Source organism: Amphibalanus amphitrite, unplaced genomic scaffold (genome assembly GCF_019059575.1).
Source record: "Amphibalanus amphitrite isolate SeventyFive unplaced genomic scaffold, NRLGWU_Aamphi_draft 001090F_arrow, whole genome shotgun sequence".
Classification (NCBI taxonomy): Eukaryota; Metazoa; Arthropoda; class Thecostraca; order Balanomorpha; family Balanidae; genus Amphibalanus; species Amphibalanus amphitrite.
Window position 1 is genome coordinate 89,134 of NW_024882584.1, and position 20,026 is coordinate 109,159.

General features: G+C 50.0%; 1 protein-coding gene across 3 annotated transcripts in view; it reads right to left on the reverse strand.

The window, feature by feature from the left end:
- Positions 1–20,026, reverse strand: part of LOC122370012 (beta-arrestin-1-like) — a 100,026-nt gene that overhangs the window by 33,715 nt on the left and 46,285 nt on the right. For all 3 annotated transcript variants that reach the window (XM_043345233.1, XM_043345232.1, XM_043345234.1), the window contains exons 5-6: positions 14,865–14,961; positions 6,481–6,562 (exon numbers count right to left, since the gene is read on the reverse strand). In XM_043345233.1, coding sequence (XP_043201168.1) covers positions 6,481–6,562; positions 14,865–14,961 — 179 coding nt within the window. The remainder of the gene's footprint in view (positions 1–6,480; positions 6,563–14,864; positions 14,962–20,026) is intronic.

The following is a 20,026-nucleotide window of genomic DNA, read 5'->3' on the forward strand; positions in this document are numbered from 1 at the left end:
AGTGGAGAATGGAGGGTGGTGAAGAGAGAAGGATGGTGGCAGTTGGGAGAGAGGACTGCTGTCTGCAGTGGGTGCAGGGTGGATGATTATCGGCAATGGGATGGCGAATGGAGGATGAATTCGGAGAATGGTTGGAGTGGTGCTGAACTCTGATAACTTCACCCTCCACCGACGCGACAATTGAAGTTGAAGCAAAAGCGGCGTTACCGAACAAGGCCAGCTCAAATGGAACAAAGCTTAGCCAAATCACAAAACAACTGTGGCGTTGTCATCGAGCGTGCGTTGAAATGTAAATCAGTCGTTGGCTTAGGTTGTGAAGAAAATAACAGACGACCTCATAACTCTTCTACTGATTATTAAAACGTTCTAAGAAGTTTTCAAGGTAAGGAGAAACAGCCGCAGCTATAAACAATAACTTAAGTGCAATGAAACAAAATTATATATCTAATGCTGAGATACACCATGGTCGCAATCAAAAGTAGGCAGTGCTATCATCTACAACTACAACACTACTTTTATCATGTTTACACGGCCAATAAATTAAGTAATTTTCATGTTGACGCTCGGAATTATTTCTGAAAGCCAATTTACAGAAAAGGCAGTACAAACACCATTCAGTTTGGTCTGATGGAGTACAGCCTTCTGCGAACTGCGTGGTAGGTATTCTTTTTTTTTCGATAAAACTGAGATAAACGCGAAAACTATGCTATCGGTCACTCGGAAATCGTAACAGCAAGACGCGTGAGACTCCACACCTTAGATTGGCATTATCATCGTATTCAATTTCCATCTAGTTTTGCAACAAAACCCAAAAGTTTATATTTGCCCCCAAAACGAACTTGCATTTTGTTACCACATAAGGCGTATACTTTGTTTAGTAATAGACCCAATCGAAGGCGTGGAGCATGGCGCATCTATTTGCAGTGAGTTCCGACCGACTGATAACATAGCCTTTGATTTATTATCGGTTTTGTCGAAAAAAGAATATCTACCACGCAGTCTGCTGAGGGCTGTACAATCAAAGCCAGTCCCAAAGCGAAACCGTTGAAAATTGAGCAACGATCTGCGGATTTGTGAAAAATGCAATAAACCGTTAGCCATTTCAGCTATCACAGAACACCGAAAAACGACGCCCAAACCGGCAAAACTTTCAGCGACGTCAACACAAACCATCATTACGGCTTGTCCTTGCTGATCACGGGGTAATATATCACTGGACACGTAAGTAGCCTCCCTTAATTCGCGGAGGCATTCTTCGTTGCTAATCCGACCAGCAGTCGCGATAATCCACCTACAACAAGACGTTGAGCTTGCGGTCGTCATGCATTTTTGCAAACTTCACCAAGTGCTATTATTCGAAGCAAATATGAGGTATGTGGCTCCTCGTTTCAAGGATCAATTAATTGTATCTTTTGCTGCGTGCAATACTGCAATAGCTAAAATGGTCGGTGATTATTAGGGTTTCAAAAGCTCGAGCTGTGCACTGGGCAGTCATTCGCGCCCATTGCTAAATTATTTATGTCTTCAAGCTGTTTGAATCTACGCGGCAGGTACTAGTTACCATTGGCAAAATGTGCACGTGAGGCATGTGACTAGCAATGTGAGGTGAAACCAACCCATTCGGCATTCCTCCCAATACCCAACGCCTCACCTTGGCGTGCTGTTGGCAGTTTTCCAATTCTGTTCAGCCTGGTAGTTTTACAACCCGTTAAACTCCTAATACCGGACGTCAGCTGAGCAAAGCTTTGAGCCGAGTTGGCTGGTATGGGCCATTTTCTCGTTTCTGGCCGCTCAAACGGCTGGCCCATACGGTTGGTATCGGCCCACGCGTTCCGTCATAGCAGACCGACTCCCCCTTCCCCCAATCCGGCAGCCACGGCCGCGGGGACCTCAAGTCACGCCAAAGGTGCCATCGAACCCGGCGACGGCGACACCGAGCTAGAGTTGACACAGGCGTCCAGACATCAGCTGCGGCACGCGACCGACGCCGGCTGCACGAGACACGGCGGCGACACCTCTTCGAATCGACACCTCAGGCCGCCACTGGCCGTCACGAAGTGTCGCACTGATCGTTAGCGATCGTTAACATGAGGAAGGAATAAAGACAAGGCGACGCAGGGAATGGTAGCAGCAGGATATGATGGAAAAGCAGGCGAGGGAGAGACCATCAATCTACTATCCTCACCACCACCACTTCTGCGCAGTGCGCACGTATGCAAAATCCTCACATCAATGAATGTCATTCACAGTTCGACATACACGTCACCGAGCTGCTATCAGCGGCGAAAGACAGCAGCTCCGGAGATGGACCGGACAGCGGGTGTCTAAGAACCACCTGAACACGGCGCTGTCGACTCCACCTTCCCAGTTCTGGATGCTAATGAGGTGCGGCGTGGGATAACGTGAGGATCGCCAGTGCAAACAGAAGTCCAAGCCCAGATAATCCATCAGCGAACCATCCATCAAAAGTTAATCAGCGTGGCGGCTGAGATTCGACGGAGCTTCAGGAGCTACTCAGTAGTCATACATGTCTCTTATAACCGCCAGTTTTCCGCTGACTTCGCCAGCAATCACCACAAAATATACCACCGCAGATGTCAAAACATGTTAACTACAGTTGCCACCGAGGCCACCAGCTGCTGGGACAGTGCCTAGCAATGGGAAGATTATAGAGAGAAAATAGGATTACCCGGTGTTTTCTTTGCGAACATTGCTCCCGCCGCTGCCGACTAGCGACTGCACCGAGAACGGCGGCATGTATACCGTCGGTTCGTCGAACTGTCGGTCACGGCGCCGCCAGCTGCCGACCGGGTGTCGCCATCACATTGCTGAGTTCGTGGTAGTCGGATCGGTGGACGGGGGATAGACGGACGGAAGCACGCTACTGAATTCGGCGAGACCCCTGCGCCGCTAGCTGACGGTGGGGTGTCCGCGTTATACCGTCGGGTTCATGACAGTCGGGCAGATGGACAGATGAACGGACGACGGAAGGAGGTACGAGTCTTTGTCACTGACGAATTCGGTTAGACAGATGAGTGAACAGAAGGAGCTCGCCGCACAAACGGGCGCAACTCGCCACCTCTGAGAAGGCTCGAAATGCGCGCCGCGGCACCAAAGAGCGGTGACTGGTGACGGGTAGCGTGCACCTTCCGACAGAAACTTTAACATTACGCAGGGGCAATGGGCGATCCCGTGGCGAGGGTTAGTAGGTGCTCTCGTGCAGCTGTCTTATTCTTAACCCGCGACCGCCTGGGGGGGGGGGGGTCGGATCCGACCCCCCCCCTCCGTTTTTCTTGAATAACTCATGAATCACTTTCGCTATCTACTTGAAACTTGGCATACCTTCTCCCCCATCAATTTTACGTCTCCTGTGCAATTTTTAAGAAAAAATTTCCAAATTTTTTTTGATATATATCGATTTTAGTGATGTAACTACATGGCGTTTTTAGTCAAAAAGTGGTAAATGTTAAAAAAATCGCCAAAAATCAGGGTTTGAAGCAAATTGCAAATTAAGGACATCAAAAGACGCAGCTCAACGAGTTCTTTAAAATGGCTATCTCGGATTTTCCATAAAATGCGTTTTTCACCCCTAAAAATTCAAAAATTTATACTTTTTGGAAAACAGCTAATAAAATCCAAAATTTTGGGAATTTCCAAAAAACCGGAATATATGTTGTAGAGCTCTATTAGAACATTAGATGCCCCAAATTTCAACTTTCTATCTTGATTTTTGACCCCCAAATTGTAAAAAATGGTTCCAACATGCATAGGGCATGGTGACGTCATAAGCATTTTCGTGAATTAGAGGCACTTCTGAACATCGCATGTGAAAACAAATGGCACCACTAGATTCCTGGGACGAAACTCGTTTAGAAAAGTGCATTTTTATGTCAAAAATAAAAAGTTGAAAAAATGACCTTTTTTTCTTAGCCCTCGTTTAGTTATGTATAGTATAAACGATTTTTTATGCTTTCAATGCACACTTATCACCAGCACAGTGACTTGGGGTCACATATAACCATTACCAACGGATTCGGCGTGAAAAATAAGCCATAAAACATGTGTCGCACGCCCATGTAGCAGAAAGTGAAAACCGTGACCTTTCGTGACCTGACCTGACCTTGACCTGTACCTAGTATGACCCCTATACGCACATGGTACCTTCACTAGGCCTTTGAGGTCATTTTTGGTGAGTTTCGAGCAGCAGCTATCGATTCCGCTGTCCGTAAGCCGATTCATGCAAAACCCCTGAATTTGACCTTTGACCTGACCTTGACCCGAAAGTTGACCTCAATCTTAAAATCTTAAGAGTGCTTTGGGAAGGTCTCGTAGAGACCTTTCGAACGCCGCCTCGCGGGGCTCGATACGACCATTGGTTCTCGAGATAACAGGGGGGGGGTCGGATCCGACCCCCCCCAGGCTGTCGTGGGTACGGAAATAGCCCAGGCGGTGCCGGGTTAAGGCCTGGCTACACTATGCGTTTTCTTCGTGCGTTTTTTGCGTGTTTGCGTGTTTTGCGTGATATCGTTCTAGAAAAAAAAGATGGATATTACGTTTTTGTGATGTTTTTCACCTTAAATTTTAGTTACATAAGAGTTATATTAGCTTTTGTATATAACCAAAGTAAAAATTATATAGTTTATAACTTTTTTCCTAGAACGATATTACGCAAAACACGCAAACCTGCAAAAACGCACGCAGAAAACGCATAGTGTAGCCAGGCCTTTATACTGTCCTCGGTTTACAGCATCAACGTCTGCAGGAGTGGGTCTATTGAGGTCGGGAAGTCTTAGCACGTTGACAACTTACAAACGACAATGTAGCGATTACGACAGATACAAGAGAAAAATAAATGCGCATTGCAAACGGGTTAGCAGGCGACGTTCAGTGCAACATCTGTTTGCAAGGTCAATTCATTTGCTCATGCATTCGCGGCAAATAAAACATCGTCACACTCACGTACTTGTAACAGCGGTGCTGTCTTACATTGACTTGACAGGTCAAACAGAAGGGACATTGCGACGTAGAACTGTAACTCTTTGGCTGAAATACTGCGACGATAATCGTACCATTTAAAGAATATGTGAGGTAGTCCCGTCAGCTTATTGAACCACAGACATGCTAATAAAGATGAAAACGTTCTTCAAGCGCTCTTTATGTAAAGATCAGTTTATCTTACTTATTCCGTATTCGACTAACACACCAAATGTCCGCCAGCCTGCATTCAGAGACTTGCCTGCATTTAGCCAACTAATACCTACTTCATCATTTGCCAGTTCGATTCGGTAATCCACCCCGTTACAAACCATTTACCAGCCAACACGTTCGTCGAAACGGGGTCCAACCGTAACGACCGCTGCCGCCGGCACCCCATCACTCGAGTCGCACCTCACGGCCGGTCAAAACAGGAGCGTCAGAAGCCGCTGTTCGCGAACCATCAGCGTGTACCGGTGGCACGCTATGCCGGTCGGATCGCCACCTAAACCGTCCGGCCGTCCACCCGGCCTGAGTCACCAGGGGAGCAGCCGGCACGTCCCACGTGGCCGGCCGGCCGCCAGCCCTACCGACGCCCATGCATAGGCAACGAGGGTGGCACGCGGCGGCCGCACGTGCTCTTCGGCCGAGCGTCGTAGTGCTCTTGGCCGCGCTCGGGCTGCACGGTAGCTGTCCTGCCGTCGCCCCGGGCCTGATATCATTACGGTGATCAGGAGCACGGACTGAATACTGGAACTGAGCTGATTCACTATCAAGGAGGAGGGAGCTGTGAAAGGGCCAGCGATGCTAAAGAAAAAAAACAGCCTAATGACCAGAGATGTTGCAAACGTCACGACGAAACCGGAAGATAGCCCAATATGAGGCTTACGCAGCCCTGGTATCCATACTGTCCAGTATTCAGCGTCCGTGCTGAGACGCCGAGGGAAAATGTACCATGTATAACCCAATCAATGGAAAACCGAAAACACCAGCTAATGTCAGGCTTCAAAATAAGTAAAACTAACAACTCCGATATGAAAACGAAATTCATCGAAGTAATCCCCATCCCAAACTTTTCATTCTCCAACAGCAATACCGTCGAACATTTCCAGCCCTCGTCGCTCCTCTTGCGCTGAAGCTCCTTTTCCCAGAACACGCCCAGAGGGCACGGCCCTCGGTACTGTGCGTGGATCCGGCTCATTAACGGGGCAGTCGGGACGCCGCAGGGGTCAGCGAGACATTACCGGTGGGACCGTTATGGCGGACATCCCGCTGACACCCCCGCAGCCCCCGGGCGCAGCCGCTGGGTCAGGACAGCACTCCACACAGCTGTGAAAGCAGTAATGATAGCATACCGGCCAGGGCACTGGGGTACGGGGTGAGGTAGGTCGCACAGAATGAAACCAAACGACGGAACGGAGAAATGTGAGTCGTGCAGGCCGGTGTGAAAGTCATGGGGCGGCACTAGGAATGCAGCTGGGATCCCAGCTCTGAGGCAGCGCTCACCTTTTGTGTGCCTTGTCGTCCGAGTGGTCTCCAACGAACGTTTTCAGCTCGTAGTCGACCCCACATGGTTTGCCGGTGTCACCTGCCGACAGACGTCACATGAGGTCACTGAAAAACACGCAAGACCGAAAGGGAGCCATGTGTGGGCGAGGGACAGAAATAGAAAATTTTGTCTTGAATGGGTATGATCAATATCAGCGGCGAGTTATGTAAGCACATCTTTAAACGGTTTTACAAAACGTTTTTGTAGGAAATTCATAAGTCGATGAGCAAAGATAGTGGCCACGTTACAAAAAGTCATGTATAATGAGCTTCAACGTTTCAAACAAAAATCGTAGTGACGTTACAAAAAGTAATGCAAATCTTCTAACGAGCTTCAGCGTTTTATCACTTAAAGAAAAACGTTTTTAGCCTTTACATAACATCTTCATTTGCTTCGCGATTAACCAATGCATCTTTACGTAACGATTCGCAAGTTGATTTCTAAAAGGTAGCCTGTGACTTCAATGTTTACAGCAAATCACCGCACACCATTATCGAAAACTATTGCTCGACACGAATACCGGCAAATAATGACGATAACTAACCGAACCACCTTGAAATGGCCACCTTACACACACACCCCCGTGAACAACTGCGTCACTGGAATGTAGAACCGGCTTCTCGGCACTCTTATCTCCGCACAAAGTGTGAATCATCTCGTAATAAAGCCACAGTGCGTGTGAATAAAACGAGGACAGGCCGCGGGGGATTCCAGAGCGGCGCTTCCTCCCTAATGACTCCCGCGCGTCTCATTAATGAGGGAGACGCCTCCGGGCTGACGGAGACAGACCCAGCCGCCGGACGGAGCCCCAGGGAGCGCGGCCGAGAGCTCCGAGACGGCCGGCTGCGGACGGTGGAGAGGGGGAGGGAGAGGGAGGGAGAGAGAGGGGAAGAGAAGAGGGAAAGATATACCAGAAAAATAAAAACAGGGAGCGGGAGAAAGGACGGAAAGCAGAGCAGGCACGTAGCCAGGATTTTGCTCAGGGAGAGGCCACAGGTCGCGGTCTAGTGTCGTACCCCTCCAAAAAGGAAAATACCTCGGATTTGTCCCACTTTTTTGGGAGTGTGGTGGAGCTGTTGTTATCTTTTATTTTACATTAAATTTTATTTTATTTTCGCCTTCAGGGGGGCCATGGCCCCCGTACCCCCCCCCCTTGGCTACGTCCCTGAAGCAGAGGGAGAAGTAGAGCAGGAAAGGGAGAAGAGGCAAAGGTCCTCACGTTCAGACGCATTGGTTACCTGAGAGTGTATGTAATGAAGATGCGATGCAAAAGCCAGCTAGTGAACTACTGCCTTAGGTTAATCTACCCATCTAGCAATGTCTAAAAATGGTCCATTGAAACCTAACTGTAAGCAAGTCTGACAAACCGCAATGTTGCCAATGTCCGAATCAGAACTGGATCTAGCACACAAACATTCATATTATAGCAATAAAGTTAGGCGCTTCCGACAGCAATCTAAATATGAAGCTCGTTTAGGATATGCTCACTCGACCATTGGATAGGTCGTATAGTTGTTATACGCGGCTATGGGCCATCCCGTATTTCAGCTGCTATTACTGCATCGATATGGTAGCTGTTTCACATTGTCCCCATTGAACAGTTCATAACGCTAGGCTTTATTCAGACATGGCGCTTAAATTTCGATGACTGTCTAAATAAATCGGATGATGATTATGGTGATCTCAACATAGTTTTGAGCCGTCCAATTTCCATTGTCCACTGTTAAAGCATGCCAACGGCAGATTACCTTGCTATTTGACGTACAAGGCCCTGGTCAATTTGACGCAGTTGAAGCACTTTGAAGTGATCTCAGACAACCCTTTTGTGAAATTTCCATTACCAAGTCACAACAAGGAAGAATCCAACACTTCAAAGAAGACTGCTGCACGTCTCAATCCTTCCGCCTGAAAACGCGGCACAGGCTCATTCTCGGCTAGGGAGAAGAAAATAGCAGCAGGACGCCTCAATCAGTCGAGTGCGCCTCCCCAAATGAGGCGGTCTTCAGCACGACAGCGGCGACTGGGCGGGCGCCCATTCAAGGCTGATTGATCGGATCGACGCAGGCCCGGAGCCGACTAAAGCCGCCCAAAGAGCACGGGCGGCCGGCCTGGTCAGGTAAGTAGACGTATGGAGCACTCAATGCCCGGTAACTAGTGCATTACTTAGTTATGAGAGCATAAGAGCATGCTCACAACAGTACAGCCACAGGGGATATTCAGTCCCAAGGCAGTTATGAACATGGATCGGCTGCTCCCATAGACCGATGGGATTTGGGAAATGGCCAGCAATTGATTGCACAAAAAAATCACTTGAGAAAATATGACAAAAATACTGGCGAAAAGCAGAGTTACAAGTGCAAGCCGACATATATACCAAATACCGTCCTAAGTGTTTCGTAGTCCAAGCCCAAAGCGCAACATACAGCTATGAGGGGCTCCTAAAACAACTGGAAACCGCCTAGACCATTGTACCTACTCGTATCTTAATATGATCCTGACACCGGCATGGCATTGGCCCAGACTCACGCCGGAACTGGGCCGGGGGCCAGTCCGGCGAGAGAAGGCGTCACTGCCCGCCGACAATGTGACACTGGCGGCGCGCACTGACGTCATCCGCTGACGCGCGGCGCCCGGCGATGACGCGCAGGCACGCCGCCGGTGAGACGCCATCGGCGGATGACGCTCCGCGCGGCGGACGACACCGGGGGCCGGTCAGGGGCCCGCCTGAGATCTTCATTCCGATCGCGTACCGCACCGAGACTCCCGTAACAGGCGTATGCCAAAATAGGAATAATGTAAAGCGATAAAAACGGAAGTGAGGATAGCGAAAAAAAAAACACAATAGAACAATGGAAGGATAAAAATAGAATACGCAAAACGCAAAAAGTGGAACCGAAAATAGATTTGCACACTCATATTATCAGTCATTCTTATTCAGAGAGCGAAACAAAACATCTCTTGAAGCCGGAGGGCGAAGCACGCTCCAAATACATACATACCCCTGCCGCCTGCGAACTAGCGGACCGAGCCCAATCACCGAATCGATGGCGTTTAGCCAGGCTCAAAGCCTGGTGGCATACGATCGATTAACAATTTGCATAATGGCCTTTAGCAAATGATCAAACGGGAGGGAGCAGAGAAAGTGGACGATATCCAACTAGTAAAATATCGGTGAGAGGCGGTGATAGATATCAGTTGGTTCCAGTGTTATGTTCAAGTTTATGTGAATTTATGAGGCAACAAATGACAGTCACAACTCACAGTAAAATAAAAGTCGAACGATCTGTCAAAGCAAAACATGAAATCCTGGAAGAACTGCAACGACATGAAATTGAATCGCCCATAACGAACAGATAAAACACGAATGAAGGGTCGTAACGTCCGAGTAATTAAACCAGAGCTCCACACGCTGACAGCAGATAACTCTAGTAGTAAGTATCTGCCGTTTTCCCCTTGTCCGTGCGAAGGCTAACTGAAAGCGTCACACGAGCCTCTCCAGCAGTAGACATAACCTCCAAAGGTCCAGCAAGGCTGCCGTCTGCCCCGCCGCCTACAGTCTGAGTCCAGTCTGTGTGCCCGCTGCTATCTACTGCGTGTGCGAGCAGACCTATCCGTTGACGTCATAGGTATATCGCACCACGCACATTGCATTAGCGTCAGATAAGAGGAGGGTTCCAAGAGAGCAGCCTACAGAAGTACCCTGGAGAGTTCCTAGAGGAGTAGTGCTGCGTTACACGCCTACACATGGATTAATGAGCATTCAGTACGCCTTAGGGCTTGTCAGTGAATATTTCATCATGCTTTCTGCCCTAACAGCGCAGATTCCCCAATCCCCAGTTCGCTAGAGCTGACTTCTAGCTGCTGGCACTACCATCACCATGTCGCTATGGTCTGCGGTCGCCCAGCAGGTCATGCTGCGACCTTACAGTGCGCCGTATAGCGGAGAGTGACACTCCACACCAGGATTAAACCGGCATTCCTCCTGCAATCCGCCGCCGCCGGCGACCGGCTCTGTGACGTCACGCCATGCCGCCCGTGACGTCATCGACCACCAGTGGTGACGCACAGTCCACAGACGCCAAAAGCGGCCGCTGGGTCCCGGGACCGGACCCGACTGACCGGCCGGTGGCTCGTGAGACGGCGAGTCGAGCCGCTGAGAGTCGTTGAGTGTTCACGATCGAGGTGACAAATTGACGGGCCGACCTTGTCATGTTGGAGTCAATTCGACGCAGGCGCGACAAAAATGGATTAGTGGGCTAGTTGGCGATCGATGGAGACTGAAACGCCTTGACTCGGCCCGACGTCCATAGCACGTAGTGGATCCCATTCTGGAGAGTAGTGCCAACTACCACACCACATTACTATTCCGCACACGTACCCGTACCCAAAATAACCCGCCTGTTCAGCCCACAGCCAAAGGGCGATGCTATTGTCACCAGCGTAGCTGAGAGCTCCTGCATACACCGATGAGGTTCATGGACTTCACACTGCGCTGGTGAGACTCCGCACTATTCCTCACTGCGCCGGCCCGCGCTTACCGCGTACCGATGGTGGAATGTGCGATGTCCTTGGCCCACCCTCCGACCGCCGAAAAGATTGGTGCCGAGGTTTGGCGATTTACCCGGAGTATACGAGATCCTGAAGACATTCCTCCTGGCCGCAGCAAGGCTACAATGAGCGGGCGGCGAAAAAATCGCTGATCCACCGACAAAAAGACATATGGTCGGAAAAGCGTCAATGCCAGGACGGTAGGATCTGCTGTCGAATTTGTCCCAAGTTCAACTCGTGCCGTGTTTATCGTGACAGTCAGTTCGTGATTGTCACGGGGACTGTCCGGCTCACGGACCGGCGCCGGTGGCATCCGGCAGCCAGCACGTGCCACGAGCGTGACAACCAGCAACGACTGAATGCCTTTTGTGCTTACTGCAGTGCAGCCGCGCATTGTATGGTATAGTGATATCGCTGACTCCTGAGACACCTTATGACGTCATTCTCCTCAGTTTACAATGTTTTGTACGACAAAGAACGTCCATCAAAGACCCAACGAAGTTAAGATGATAAGGATTATCACATCAGTGTCACAGATGTCTTGACCTTTCTGACCTATGACGTTCGACGGCGATTACAAACACCGAGAGAAAAAGGTGTCGCAGAGTAGAACAAAGCCAGTAGCCGGGTCAAGTGGTCCTGACAGTGCAGTATTTGCTCACCTGCGAACCAGCCGCAATCAGCCAGAAAGGTTACGGCAAGGCAGCGCCATTTCGGATTGCCCCTTCGAGAAAAAGGCACTTCCGAGCAGTTGAAACGCTCGTTAAACACAAAATAGATCAAATATTTGACGCGAGAGCAGAAGTGGATGTGAAAAACTAGCGAAGAGCCTCGAAGAACCAATTTGACTTCAGCTGTCACTCGTAAAACTCGTAACTGACGATTCGCCGATTTTACCACGTCTGACAAGAAACAAAACAAACAAACACCACCACTTTTTGCAGAGAAAGATCAACAAGCAGCGCTGCGCCGCCGAAGTGTTGACACCCAATCCTCCCTCTCTAGTTTGCAGAGGCTGAAGAGTGAGTATCCAGTTGGGCCAGCACCGGACTGGCCTTGTAAGGAATAGGGCGGTTGCCCATTGCGGGCACTCCATGCCCACTACACCCAGCGCATACAGGGATGGACGAGGTAGACGGATGAGTCGCATCCATCAAAGATGTTCATAGTCTTCATACACATGTCAAAATATCCGACAGTCGGCCAGTCTGCACACGAAACGAGCCGCAGATTGATCGGGATTCAAAAAAGAGTACTCAGAATCATAAATAGCTATTTTGAATAATTTAGAATGAATCTAGTATTTACCGTAATATTCTGAAACATTCACCCGGTCACCGACATTCGAACTGGCATACGCCCGATCGATCCTTCGCCCTACACGCCATCAGTCGACTTGACGCAGCCATCACGAGAAGTGACGTACGCTCGCATTCAGTCAGTGAGTTACGTCGAAATGTTGAAAAAATTTCCTCTGTAACCTTAAAACAGAAGGCATTTAAGTAGTTACAACAAAAAGTTGAGGAAAGGGCCTTATTCGTCACATACCACTCGCCAATTTCAGTTTTGTTCCCATTCTTTTTTACCAGCCCAGTCAGTCTGCACCTCCCCCCCCCTCACCGCCGACCGATGAGATAGCCTGTGCCATCTCGCGAGGCTGACGATCGCCCCCCCCCCCCCGTGGCGCTCGGCAGAAGCCATGACAGGCCGCCCCTCATCGGTCATACATGGCGGCGTCCGTTCTGGAAATTCAGGGCCGCACTGGCAATCCCGGCCTGCTGCTTCACTGCACGTCGAATCGCTATCCGGCGTCGAACCGTAAAACTGAGCCTGTCTGCCAGGATAGCGGTGGTAATGCATCATATGCCGGACAAACCATGAAGCTAATGCTGGTCCCATATTCCACGGTAATGCAACCTCGCTAATAATACAGCCAGAAGACCATCAGTGGCTCGAGCGCCGGAGAGTGCGGAACGTCTGAGAAGGCACGCCAGCAATCGCTCGCCCCGTTCCCTCATCTACGCTGATGGGCGAGGCACAAGAGCCTCCCCGCCCATGCTCGGGGCAGGGTTCACATTGCCAGGCAAAACAGCGGAGGTTGGCTCGGCGGAGCGGTGGGCCGGTCAGAGATTCTCTTCGGAAGTAGAGATGGTAGAGGGAATGGGAGGAGAGGGAAGATAGAAGGAAGACGGAAGGAGGGGAGGGGATGGCATCCAGCCGGGCGGTCGGCGGGCGAACACATAAATCTGGAGCTGTCGGACCGGCACGCGATCGGCACATGCCTTGCTGGAGGGATGGCTGCGCTGCGAGAGAGGAGGTGGAGGGGAAGAGGCGTGGTTGACGGAGACGAGTGTGAGAGATTTCCAACACAAATACGACACAAATGGCAGCGAAGAATAAACGGAAGAGGGAAACCCACCCACTACATAGCTCAGTGGCAAAAGCAGATCACACCATTCGTCTCTGTCTGTCTCTGTCTCTCCTTTCAAAGCACAGTTCCAAGCAACTATTCCAACTCCATTCCACAATCCAGCGAAAAACCCAGCAAGGTGTCACCATTGCGAAAACCCCAGCCCATCGGTTCCAGAGCCGCGTCTCAGGACCACCTGCGGACGCGCCGCATTAGTGCGTTTCCATTTCTTTTTTGTGGTCGCCCACACCGGTGTTATTGCCAATGTCGGCGACAAAGCACCGGGAAGATTCTCCCTCACTCAGACCCGGCTGGAGGGAGCGGTCTCCCGTCGAGCGGTGTCCCTAGCAGCCACGTCCGTCGGACGGGCCCCGGGAAGTTGGGAGATAAGAGACGGGCCTGCACAGAGACGCCACGCTGAGCGACAGCCCCATTTTCCGCGGAGATACAGATAGGTGAGAGGAGAGATGCAGCAAGTGCGATAGAATTGCACGTTAAAACTGGTTTGTGGACGATGAGAGAAGCTCTAATGCACCGGTGAGCCTAAGAATTATGAGACCGAATACACCCACAGACCCACGAAATGTTTTTTTTTACGTACATAAAAAAATGCGGAAGTACCTATGTTGCAAAGAATGATAGTAACAAATGACGTGTTGGCTGAACACCCTTTCGAACTTCAGACTGCCAGCAATTTGCAAGCTTTGCTCAGCCCACAGCATACCCAGCTTGGAAGCAAGCCGCCTCTTCCTTGTCACGCACGCGACGCTACGACCCCTCTTCCCACGCACCGCCTTCTGTCGCACTGCACGAAACCCTCACCCACCCCAGCTACCCCACGAGCCCCGGACGTCACCGTGGGCCGCCGCCAACACCAGCACACAACCCCGACTTAGCCGGCTGACGAACGTCCCACGAAGTTCGGCGTAACGACCGGCCGGTGAGTATCCGATCACGCGCGTCGTCGCCAGTCCGTTATTAGGGGCAGAGTTCACCGGGCCGTAGACAGTAACTGTGACAGGTATTAGGTGTGATGGAGCGGCCATTATACTTGGCTCTGGAGCGGCCGTGGGGGCTCCATGGCGACCGGATCACTACTCGGCTTCGTTCGGTTGTGAGGATAGCGAGAACGCTGGTCTGAAATGCTTGGCTTCACCGAGGTACGAAAGCCATCGAGTCTCACACGTTTCTACCAAGAAACAATGGACTATGGAGAGCCATAATTTCACTCCTTCACCATATGTGTCAGCTTCAGGCGACTGTATTGAAACCCATAGATCCAGCAACAAAAAGTCTGAAGACCTTCAGTTCCAGGCCAATTGACCATTTTCCATGTGACCATTCTCCTCCATCTCCAGTTCATGTATCGCACAGTGGCCTTACCTGGAGCGGGTTGTAGGGTCACCGACGCCGGGCAGTGTGGTGGCAGCTCGAAGAAAAACGGAAACGCGTTGGAGCCGAGCTTCTTGATGAGACGCTCCTGTGAAAAATCGGCGTTCGGTCACAAGATTCTGATACGGAAGAAAAAATAGTACACACTGGCAGTTGTCACACTCGAAACGGATTTCAGAAGAACACGGAATAGAATAGTCAAAAAACGATACACATTAGACCAGTGGTCGGCAGGTCCTCCGGGGTCGTGCCCCCTTTTTTGGCGCCAGGCAGTGCCATTACCCCCACCTGCCAGGCCCCATTGGTGATATAAACAAGGTTGTAAAATTCCATACTTTTCCAAGACTCTGTGGGTACCATATCTGCGAGAAACCACATAGCCCTCCCCCCCCCCTGCGGTTTCTTGCAAATATCTCAAAAACGTTGAGCGCCACCATTTTGTCACATTTTGTCATACCTACATCTTTTTTTGCACATGTTGTGAAAATTTCAGACCAAAGTCACTCAAAGTCAGTTCACCAGATCACCTCAAGTGACCTCACCTCAGTAAATACTGTAACGCCTGTGTAGCTACGCAGAGTGACAGATCTCTTTCAAATTTTCAGGAATTGATAAAGGCAACAGCATGTAGGTACAAAATTTGTATCTCGGAGATTAACCCCGCGTTCGATGTCTCTCGGACGGCGAAGATTCTATGCCGTCCGGCCAATCACGTTCCATAACCGCAGCCGAGCCCCCGCTGACCTTGAACGGGATTGGTCGGACGACGTAGAATCTTCGTCGTCCGAGAGACATCGAACGCGGGGTTAATGTCTGTGACCAAAGGTCAGCTCACTTTCACGCCCTCTCTCGTTATCAATGGGTGAGGTCGCAAAGTCAATGGTAGAAATTGAAAGACGCCTCTTTTGGACGAGTGTCATTCCTAACACTGTGAAGCACTGAATCACAAGTAAACATGACCACTGAACCGGAAAACTATACCCGCAACCCCGCCATGTATGTCCCTGAGGTCATTTCAGGTCGTGAACGGTATCATAGTTTTTCGCTAATAACTTTTGATAAAGGCATGCCAGAGCGATGAAAATGCCTTAGATGTGTTTAGCTCGACGACACAGATCACCTGTGTGCAACAAGACCTTCGATGCTTCTCGACGGGAGGAGCACGATGCTGATGAAAGTGCGCTCTTGCAAGTTCTGAGTGAAACGCTATTGAAGAAAAACTAGCAGCAAACAACGTACATTTTATCAGCAAACAACGTACATTTTAGCAGTTTTTGTCTCCTGAAGGCTAAATCGTTATTCTTAGGTTAAATCTGGGGGCGTCATCAGAAAGAACGTTAAGAGAGCGATCGAATGCGTTTTTCCACAGCGCCTCTACCTCTTTCCTTTCCTGAGCTATATATAGGCCAGTTTGTCGAAAATTGTCAAAGGTTGACCTGGAAATTGGCGAAATTTTACGTTCGATGACCTCTGGTGAGCTGACCTTTGACTTGACCTAAAAAATGACCATAGTTTTCCTTCATCATTTCTTACTCTCTTTCAAACGCCGACTACGGCGTTTCGCTAGTGACCCAGGAGCCATGTTAGTAGGGGGTGTTCAACTTCCACCTCCAGCAGGGCGTGGATACCCAGGAGCCCCATCGGAGCGCGGGTTAACCCCCATACGCATAGGGGTAGCGGGTATTTTTCGGGAATAGATCACGTTAAAAGGGTTGGATCACGAAAAACTGTACCCTCGAGCCGATCATCTTTATCTGTCCTGAAAATAACCCGAATAACCGTTGATTTGTGAGATATTTCTTGAGATCATGGTAGGCCACAAAATCTCACTTCAAGAAGTTACAGCAAGAGCCGATTTACTCGGGACTTGTCATTGACCTCTGAAAGGTCACCAAATGACCAAGAACCTTTAAATTGGGTAGCAGCGGCTGCCTATCTTCATGGGCAGCACGCTCATTTTTCTGCAAAGCTCCAGCTCAGAGGCCGAGATGCTCGGGTCAGGGTGCAATGGACAACTCCTCTCCCTTGCGTTAGTCGGACTGTGAAAACGCCAGTAGGCCAGTTAATACATGACAGTTACCTTTGCGCGACTGTGCGGAATGGTGAGCAGCTATGTATACATACATGAAAATTGGCATGCGCCAGCTAATCAGGTCATGTTTTGTTCGTTTGCCCTCGACTAATCTTTGAATCCTGGGGCACAACAGTTGCAATGTCTGTCCCATCAAGGGAGCCATTAATTCTAAAAATGATGAGGCTTTCTCAGAGTCCCTCATTACCCCCCGCCGAAGGGCGCCATTACCCCCAAAGGGGGCATGCCCCACCATTTGCCGACCCCTGCATTAGACAAATGTCTTGTTTAGCGCACACAACATTTGATATAGATGACTGAGCGTTAGTGACATAACAGCAGCAGCAGCAAGATAATGATATTGACAGATCAGACACATTGACAACATAAACGACGACAGCGACGACTAATGACTGCTCACAGATCACCCCGAAAGTCAGCGATGTTGCCGAAACCACGTCCGTGACGGTCGGATCGCCGCCACCGCAGCGGTCGGAATACCCAGATATAAACACACACAGGTCCCGGGCGGGACGGACTGGGTCGGGCCGACGTGACGACATGGAAGGTGTGCTTACATCCTGAGGAAAGAGGAGGGGAGGATGGGGAGAGAGCAAGGCCGTCCGACGGTCTGGAATGACTCCGAGATGCCCGGGATGGGACAGGGTGAGTGTTGGTGAGATAAACTGATGCAATGAATACTGTCATTATTGACTGGTGATCAATAATTCAGTGAATGTGTTGAATCGCCAATAGGCAACAACTCAAACACTTCGAATAAATCATACTTCCGATGCATGCAGGGGTGCGACGAATTTTAAGACAGAAATATGGTCAACACTCTCTTTGATTTCAAACTTCAAAGTTCCGTCGATTGATATCCAGCTCAAAAGCGACTAGAATCTTCAGCTGGCGACATTTTCAGGGCTTTGATACAAGTGACTTTGATAGAGGACCAGGAATATAACGATCCCATCAATATTTATGGCATTACGCAACAGCTGACGTTCCAGCTACTCCAAATTCATCCAGTCGCCAACACAACGTGCCAATGCCGCTCCGAGAAAACGCATTTCCGAACACCTCAGCAGCACGGTCCGCGTCCGCAGCCCGCCGCGCCGGTCGGGACCGCCGCTCCAATAAACGAATGACTCACACCCGGGCCACGTAGGTCTGTACGTGGCAGGCCACGGGGCCGACCGACCCGGACGCAGGGGTCGCACTGAATGGGTCGCCCATCGATGGGTCCTCGTCCGGCATAGGACCAATGAAATGACAGGGAGCCGAGCCGTTTGCTTTCAGTCAGTGGCACCGATGATAACTTAAGACGTCGAAATGCACATAAGTGACTAGTGAGTGCCTTTTTTCTTCAAAAGTCGCATATGGCATGTCTGTTGAAAGCAGTGTGGTATGCCTTTTCAATGTGCATGATCGTAGTATCTAGCAATCTGAACGACACTCAGCTTTTTAAAAGCAACACATCGATGGAAAAGAACCCCATTAGCACGACCTTTTCAGTTAAGCAGACGTCCAACGCACTGTACCCGTGTAATGGCCCCTGAGCTGCGTGTCGATAGCTCCAACGACCCCCACGACGGTCAGTAGCCCAGTGACCTCGCGGCCGTCTGAGTCACCCCGGCCCGCGGGAGGTGTTGACCCCCAGGTCACTGTCCGGCACTGACAGTGTGCCCCGAGGCGGCAACGAGCAGGAGTCGAGACGGCCTACACGGTGTCCGGTGGACGAACCCCGTCCGATGCTCTCATACCTCGTGGAATTCAGAGCATAGTCCGGCAGTCGACACAGGGTGGACGACGAGGGGGAGGGGAAACTGGTTCGGTATAGACGATCCCGCCCCAAACCCTAAAAAAAAAACGGTCGAACCCTTCACTTTTCAGTCATATCCGACAGGAAACTGGGACGCTTTGATCCTGCAATATCGCTCTTTGCGTCTTTTGCATTCATCGTTCGCATCAAAGAGGAGAAAGATTAAAAATGAAACGCCGCCACCGTGCCTCAGAGAAAAATGGCGCACGCACATATTCAGAAGGAAACCTTCCCAAAAGTAATCCTTGTATTGGATAATGATGTTTGCTTTGATGCAGAAATATCATAAAACATTTTAGACCAGCTCGGAAGAGGCGTAACAAAGTTTAGCGAAATTAGATATTGGATAATTTGGATGCCTAGGCTGGAGCATTAAACACAATAGATATGGGTTCAAGTTTCGGATACAAGTTTTGTCTCCTAACATTACAAGTCACCTAAGTTGTGGTTTTACGTCACCTAACCCTTTTTTAGTTACCACCACACCCGCCTGCTCAGAGTTGCAGCGCAGCAACACGGAAGCAATCATTTCAGGAGGGATGATGGAGAAGCTTTGGAGCACGGAAGTGGGCCGGTTTTATGGAGCCCTCGTCGCCGCTCCTCGTCAGTGGCGTGCCGACACGGGCCGCTTGGCAATAGGGCCGGCCCGCCCTCACAGGGCCAGCTCGGCAATAGAGCCGGCCCACCCGCCCTCACCCCGCTGCACTGTAGGCGTTCGGGCCGGTCTAGCCTCTTACGAGGCAAAAAAATTATTTTGCTTTTATGAAAACAAAAAGCATACCAATCGACTACAAAATGTCCATACATTACATAAATGACCATTATCTGGTCATGCAACAACTTGGTATAGGGTGAAAGGGGCTTCAAACACAAATATTTATTAGGCCGTAGACAAGTCATAGGTTTCGGGTGTTTGAAGAGTCAAAGTAGATGCCATGAGGATCCTATGTGCGTGAGTTTTACACGTAAATGGTTTTATGAGTTGTTCTGTGACATGTTACGACCAATTCCCCGCAACGAAAAATGAAGTTGCGAAAATCATTTAGCAGCATGAGAGATAAACATGTCATCGAGTTATTTTGTATGCTTAAAATGAATATCACTCACTATGTTAAAGCCGATCTTTTGAGTTCCCCCAGGTCCCGCGCTAAATCGTGTGTCACAATGTGCATTGTGATTAGAGTTGCAAAGTTTCCCTACCGCATTACCGGCATGCCGGTAATTTTTCACTACCGCAGGTTTTTTGTGGTATCTGGC